The sequence below is a fragment of the Genypterus blacodes genome, unplaced genomic scaffold, assembly GCF_046128005.1.
Source record: "Genypterus blacodes isolate CSIRO-AG114 ecotype Tasmania unplaced genomic scaffold, CSIRO-AGI_Gbla_v1 ptg000199l_1, whole genome shotgun sequence".
In the NCBI taxonomy this organism is placed as follows: domain Eukaryota; kingdom Metazoa; phylum Chordata; class Actinopteri; order Ophidiiformes; family Ophidiidae; genus Genypterus; species Genypterus blacodes.
This window is the reverse complement of record NW_027466998.1, coordinates 660,611-668,193: the sequence shown is the minus strand read 5'-3', so window position 1 is coordinate 668,193 and position 7,583 is coordinate 660,611. Positions and strand designations below refer to the sequence as shown.

General features: G+C 41.8%; 1 protein-coding gene across 1 annotated transcript; it reads right to left on the bottom strand.

Moving 5' to 3' along the window:
• Nucleotides 1-345: 345 nt before the first annotated feature.
• Nucleotides 346-2,272, bottom strand: LOC143015389 (SCAN domain-containing protein 3-like). Its single transcript, XM_076169350.1, has 3 exons — nucleotides 1,551-2,272; nucleotides 566-1,332; nucleotides 346-350 (listed from the first exon to the last, which is right to left on the bottom strand). The coding sequence occupies exons 1-3, from the start codon at nucleotides 2,270-2,272 to the stop codon at nucleotides 346-348; spliced, it is 1,494 nt and encodes a 497-aa protein (XP_076025465.1).
• Nucleotides 2,273-7,583: the final 5,311 nt, after the last annotated feature.

Below are 7,583 nucleotides of genomic sequence, written 5' to 3'. Positions count from 1 at the left end.
AAAAATGTAAACTGATAACAATACAATAAGGAGGCAGTAGTCGAGTGGGTAGAGCTTCCGCTTAAGAACCGGAGGGTTGCCGGTTCGAGTCCCTGCTGAGGTGCCCCTGAGCAAGGCACCGAACCCTCAATTGCTCCCCCCTCTGCGAAGGGTGATAATGTAATGTAAGTCGCTTTGGATAAAAGCGTCCGCCAAATGATCGTAATGTAATGTAATACACTTGCCCTGTCAAATCGGAACAAATCAGTGCAAAAAAGAGGCTCGACCATGGGCTGGAGTGCTCGAAGCTCCTGTTACGACAGAGCAGAAGTGTTACATTTACTGTATGCTTCGTAAGAATTAGGCCTAGCCTACGAGACATTCATTAAAAATTCAGTTCAGATTAGACACTGGTATAGATTACTTACCTAGTGTGAAAAGTGGCATCTCCCGCTTGTCACTATTTTCTGGATATCTGGTGAAATAGACGTCACTTTAATCCTCAGGCAGTTATCCAGATTTTTGTGAGTCAGTCTATTCCTCTCGTGCGTTTTTATTGCATTCATGGCTGAAAATGAGGACTCACACACGTAGGTGGAAGGGAACATTGTCAGAATGTAGTGTGCGACTTTCTTGAGGTTGCTGTATTCCTCGGAGCATAGTCGGCCAACCCAAAAGGCACACAGAGACTCCGCACTTCTCAGCGGATCTCGCACAACTGAGGTGGTTCGGAAATCAATCATTTCAATTTCCAGCGCAGCCTGATCTAAAGAGGGGATCGTTGCTTTTGCCAGGGAGGAGAAGTTGTCGGCTATTTTTACTGCAGGGTCACGTATAAAGTCAATGATGTCTTTGGGGATGGAGTAGTCATCAAACCGAGAGTTGAAGTTGGCTCGTAGCTTCTTGATGAAGTCAACCATCAGCTCCGTCACCTCTCCCGCTGTCCTCTTTAAGGTGCTGAAATGTAGGAGCCTGCCGGTGGATATGTCTGCCTCAAACATCTCAAGCATCCTCGTGAATGACTCCAGTTTTTCAACCATGTCCACGAGTGTTTTGTCTCTCCCCTGTGGCTGAAGGTTCAGCTGGTTTAGGTGGCCAAATATGTCAGATAAAAACGCTACATTGGACATGAACTTTTCATCTTCCAGCAGGATAAGGTGGTCAGCTGCTGCTATGCTCTTGCTCATTCCAAGGAACGCCTTGATCTCATTCAATAGCACGCAGAAGCGATCCAGCGCTTTCCCCTTGCTTAACCAGCGCACATCATTATGAAGTAGCAAGTCATCGTCGGTGGCATCTTCTGACTCTGCCACAAGTTGTCGGAAAAGCCTATGCTGGGTGCTTGATGTACCTCTGACAAAATTAATGACTTTCATGACTTTGTCCATGATATCCCTTAGTTCGCCACTCAGTCTGGCACAAAGGACACTTTGGTGGATGAGGCAGTGCAGCCCATGGATTTGGGGGGCGATTTTTTTCAGCCTAGTCACCAGACCTCTGTGCTTTCCCACCATAGCAGGATTAGGATTAGGTTAACCCTCTCAAATGATAATGAATGCAACTGAAGCAACTCTTCCAGTTTCTCAAATACAACATCTCCAGTGGTGTGCCCTTCTAATGGAATTAGAGACAGCAGCTCTTCCTTGAAATCCTTCCCATCATAATATCTAACATAAACGCACAACTGTGCTACATCTGTTTTGTCAGTGCTCTCGTCTATGGCTAAGGAGAAGTAGTTTGCGCGACTGACACCGTCGATAATTGCACCCTGCACTGCGTCGGACAGCACTTCTATGCGGCCGGCAGCGGTCCTCGCAGAGAGGGACATCTGTTTCACTGACCCGATCACACCATCCATCGACTTGCCGGTATCAAGTTCCTCCAAAACTTTCACCATCATCTCCATAAAGACCTCTGCATCAACAAACGGCTTGTTGTGCTTTGCGAGTACCCACGACGCTTTCAGCGATGCACTCGTTACCTTCTGTTGGGATGTGAGGCCTCGCACCAGGATCCTGCTGCTGTATGCATAACTTCCTTTCAGTGCTTCGATTTTGCGCTGTCGTGCCTCTGTCTTCGGAGGGAATGCAACCTTGAAATTAGCATGCTTCGTTTCGTGGTGCCGTCTAATATAATACTCTTTGCATACAGAGACACCCTCGTTACATATCAGGCATGTGGGCTTTGCATTTATAAAGCTGGGGAGGATGAAAGCATATTTCTCTGTCCATTCTTCATGAAATATCTTATTTTCGTTGTCAGTTTTGCTCTTCAGATTTTTTGATACAGCCATTTTTTGACACTTATCCACTTTGACTTTTTTTTGGATGGGCCATATCTTGGCCTAGGAAACACACAAAAAGCCCCAAATTCACACACAACATCCCCATGGCACCAGGATTCTTTGGTGCAAGTTTGGAGTCATTTTGACAATTTTGTCCAAATTCCAATTCCTTTAAAAGCCCATATCTTGGACAAGGAGGAAGCTAAAGAGCTCAAAAAATCCACACACACACTCTGGGGGGCACGATGATTCATTGGTATGAGTTTAAAGAAAATTAAAATTTGGTCATTTTTTTCAGAGGAGGTAAGGGGGGACTTATCCACTTTGACTTTTTTTTGGATGGGCCATATCTTGGCCTAGGAAACACACAAAAAGCCCCAAATTCACACACAACATCCCCATGGCACCAAGATTGTTTGGTGCAAGTTTGGTGTCATTTTGACAATTTTGACCGAAATCCAATTCCTTTAAAAGCCCATATCTTGGACAAGGAAGAAGCTAAAGAGCTCAAAAAATCCACACACACACTCTGGGGGGCACGATGATTCATTGGTATGAGTTTAAAGAAAATTTAAACTTTGGTCATTTTTTTCAGAGGAGGTAAGTGGGGACCCTTATCCACTTTGACTTTTTTTTGGATGGGCCATATCTTGGCCTAGGGAACACACAAAAAGCCCCAAATTCACACACAACATCCCCATGGCACCAGGATTCTTTGGTGCAAGTTTGGAGTCATTTTGACAATTTTGACCGAAATCCAATTCCTTTAAAAGCCCAAATTTTTGGACAAGGAAGAAACTAAAGAGCTCAAAAAATCCCCACACACACTCTGGGAGGCACGATGATTCATTGGTATGAGTTTAAAGAAAATTTAAATTTTGGTCATTTTTTTCAGAGGAGGTAAGGGGGACCCTTATCCACTTTGACTTTTTTTGGATGGGCCATATGTTGGCCTAGGAAACACACAAAAAGCTCCAAATTCACACACAACATCCCCATGGCACCAGGATTCTTTGGTGCAAGTTTGGTGTCATTTTGACAATTTTGGCCCGAAATCCAATTCCTCGAAAAGCCCATATCTGTGACAAGGAAGGAGATAGAGAGCTAAAATTTCAGACGCAGCATCCAGGCAGGAATGGTATGAATTTGTGTAAATTTGGGGCAAATTGGGGAATATTGAAAATTTTCTAAAAATGTTGACCCGTGGGTCATCGATTTTTGAAACTGGAGAAAACTTGAAAAGCCCATATCTGTGACAAGGAAGGAGATAGAGAGCTCAAAAAATCCACACACACACTCTGGGGGGCACGATGATTCATTGGTATGAGTTTAAAGAAAATTAAAATTTTGGTCATTTTTTTCAGAGGAGGTAACGGGGGACTTATCCACTTTGACTTTTTTTTGGATGGGCCATATCTTGGCCTAGGAAACACACAAAAAGCCCCAAATTCACACACAACATCCCCATGGCACCAAGATTGTTTGGTGCAAGTTTGGTGTCATTTTGACAATATTGACCGAAATCCAATTCCTTTAAAAGCCCATATCTTGGACAAGGAAGAAGCTAAAGAGCTCAAAAAATCCACACACACACTCTGGGGGGCACGATGATTCATTGGTATGAGTTTAAAGAAAATTTAAACTTTGGTCATTTTTTTCAGAGGAGGTAAGTGGGGACCCTTATCCACTTTGACTTTTTTTTGGATGGGCCATATCTTGGCCTAGGGAACACACAAAAAGCCCCAAATTCACACACAACATCCCCATGGCACCAGGATTCTTTGGTGCAAATTTGGAGTCATTTTGACAATTTTGACCGAAATCCAATTCCTTTAAAAGCCCAAATTTTTGGACAAGGAAGAAACTAAAGAGCTCAAAAAATCCCCACACACACTCTGGGAGGCACGATGATTCATTGGTATGAGTTTAAAGAAAATTTAAATTTTGGTCATTTTTTTCAGAGGAGGTAAGGGGGACCCTTATCCACTTTGACTTTTTTTGGATGGGCCATATGTTGGCCTAGGAAACACACAAAAAGCTCCAAATTCACACACAACATCCCCATGGCACCAGGATTCTTTGGTGCAAGTTTGGTGTCATTTTGACAATTTTGGCCCGAAATCCAATTCCTCGAAAAGCCCATATCTGTGACAAGGAAGGAGATAGAGAGCTAAAATTTCAGACGCAGCATCCAGGCAGGAATGGTATGAATTTGTGTAAATTTGGGGCAAATTGGGGAATATTGAAAATTTTCTAAAAATGTTGACCCGTGGGTCATCGATTTTTGAAACTGGAGAAAACTTGAAAAGCCCATATCTGTGACAAGGAAGGAGATAGAGAGCTAAAATTTCAGACGCAGCATCCAGACAGAAATGCCATCAATGTGTGTAAATTTGGGGCAAATTGGGGAATATTGAAAATTTTCTAAAAATGTTGACCCGGGTCATCAATTTTTTAAAACTGGAGAAAACTTGAAAAGCCCATATCTGTGACAAGGAAGGAGATAGAGAGCTAAAATTTCAGACGCAGCATCCAGGCAGAAATGCCATCAATGTGTGTAAATTTGGGGCAAATTGGGGAATATTGAAAATTTTCTAAAAATGTTGACCCGCGGGTCATCGATTCTTGAAACTAGAGAAAACTTGAAAAGCCCATATCTGTGACAAGGAAGGAGATAGAGAGCTACAATTTCAGACGCAGCATCCAGGCAGAAATCCCATCAATGTGTGTATATTTGGGGCAAATTGGGGAATATTGAAAATTTTCTAAAAATGTTGACCCGGGTCATCAATTTTTGAAACTGGAGAAAACTTGAAAAGCCCATATCTGTGACAAGAAAGGAGATAGAGAGCTAAAATTTCAGACGCAGCATCCAGGCAGAAATGCCATCAACGTGTGTAAATTTGGGGCAAATTGAGGAATATTGAAAATTTTGGAAAAAAGTTGACCCCCGGGTCATCGATTTTTGAAACTGGAGAAAACTTTAAAAGCCCATATCTGTGACAAGGAAGGAGATAGAGAGCTACAATTTCAGACTCAGCATCCAGACAGAAATGCCATCAATGTGTGTAAATTTGGGGCAAATTGGGGAATATTGAAAATTTTCTTAAAAATGTTGACCCGCGGGTCATCGATTCTTGTAACTAGAGAAAACTTGAAAAGCCCATATCTGTGACAAGGAAGGAGATAGAGAGCTAAAATTTCAGACGCAGCATCCAGGCAGAAATGCCATCAATGTGTGGAAATTTGGGGCATATTGGGGAATATTGAAAATTTTCTAAAAATGTTGACCCGGGTCATCAATTTTTGAAACTGGAGAAAACTTGAAAAGCCCATATCTGTGACAAGGAAGGAGATAGAGAGCTAAAATTTCAGGCGCAGCATCCAGGCAGAAATGCCATCAATGTGTGTAAATTTGGGGCAAATTGGGGAATATTGAAAATTTTCTTAAAATGTTGACCCGGGTCATCAATTTTTGAAACTGGAGAAAACTTGAAAAGCCCATATCTGTGACAAGGAAGGAGATAGAGAGCTAAAATTTCAGGCGCAGCATCCAGGCAGAAATGCCATCAATGTGTGTAAATTTGGGGCAAATTGGGGAATATTGAAAATTTTCTAAAAATGTTGACCCGGGTAATCGATTCTTGTAACTAGAGAAAACTTGAAAAGCCCATGTCTGTGACAAGGAAGGAGATAGAGAGCTACAATTTCAGACGCAGCATCCAGGCAGAAATGCCATCAATGTGTGTAAATTTGGGGCAAATTGGGGAATATTGAAAATTTGGGAAAAAAGTTGACCCGGGTCATCGATTGTTGTAACAAGAGAAAACTTGAGAAGCCCATGTCTGTGACAAAGAGGAGATAGAGAGCTACAATTCCAGACGCAGCATCCAGGCAGAAATGCCATCAATGTGTGTAAATTTGGGGCAAATTGGGGAATATAAAAAATTTTCTAAAAATGTTGACCCGGGTCATCAATTTTTGAAACTGAAGAAAACTTTTAAAGCCCATATCTGTGACAAGGAAGGAGATAGAGAGCTAAAATTTCAGGCGCAGCATCCAGGCAGAAATGCCATCAATGTGTGTAAATATGGGGCAAATTGGGTAATATTGAAAGTTTTGGAAAAAAGTTGATCCCCGGGTCATCGATTTTTGGAACTGGAGAAAACTTTAAAAGCCCATATCTGTGACGAGGAAGGAGATATAGAGCTAAAATTTCAGACGCAGCATCCAGGCAGAAATGCCATCAATGTGTGTAAATTTGGGGCAAATTGGGGAATATTGAAAATTTTCTAAAAATGTTGACCCGGGTCATCGATTCTTGTAACTAGAGAAAACTTGAAAAGCCCATGTCTGTGACAAGGAAGGAGATAAAGAGCTACAATTTCAGACGCAGCATCCAGGCAGAAATGCCATCAATGTGTGTAAATTTGGGGCAAATTGGGGAATATTGAAAATTTTCTTAAAAATGTTGACCCGCGGGTCATCGATTCTTGTAACTAGACAAAACTTGAAAAGCCCATATCTGTGACAAGGAAGGAGATAGAGAGCTACAATTTCAGACGCAGCATCCAGGCAGAAATGCCATCAATGTGTGGAAATTTGGGGCAAATTGGGGAATATTGAAAATTTTCTAAAAATGTTGACCCGCGCGGGTCATCGATTCTTGAAATTAGAGAAAACTTGAAAAGCCCATATCTGTGACAAGGAAGGAGATAGAGAGCTACAATTTCAGACGCAGCATCCAGGCAGAAATGCCATCAATGTGTGTAAATTTGGGGCAAATTGGGGAATATTGAAAATTTTCTAATAATGTTGACCCGGTTCATCAATTTTTGAAACTGGAGAAAACTTGAAAAGCCCATATCTGTGACAAGAAAGGAGATAGAGAGCTAAAATTTCAGACGCAGCATCCAGGCAGAAATGCCATCAACGTGTGTAAATTTGGGGCAAATTGGGGAATATTGAAAATTTTGGAAAAAAGTTGACCCCCGGGTCATCGATTTTTGAAACTGGAGAAAACTTGAAAAGCCCATATCTGTGACAAGGAAGGAGATAGAGAGCTAAAATTTCAGACTCAGCATCCAGACAGAAATGCCATCAATGTGTGTAAATTTGGGGCAAATTGGGGAATATTGAAAATTTTCTTAAAAATGTTGACCCGCGGGTCATCGATTCTTGTAACTAGAGAAAACTTGAAAAGCCCATATCTGTGACAAGGAAGGAGATAGAGAGCTAAAATTTCAGACGCAGCATCCAGGCAGAAATGCCATCAATGTGTGTAAATTTGGGGCAAATTGGGGAATATTGAAAATTTTCT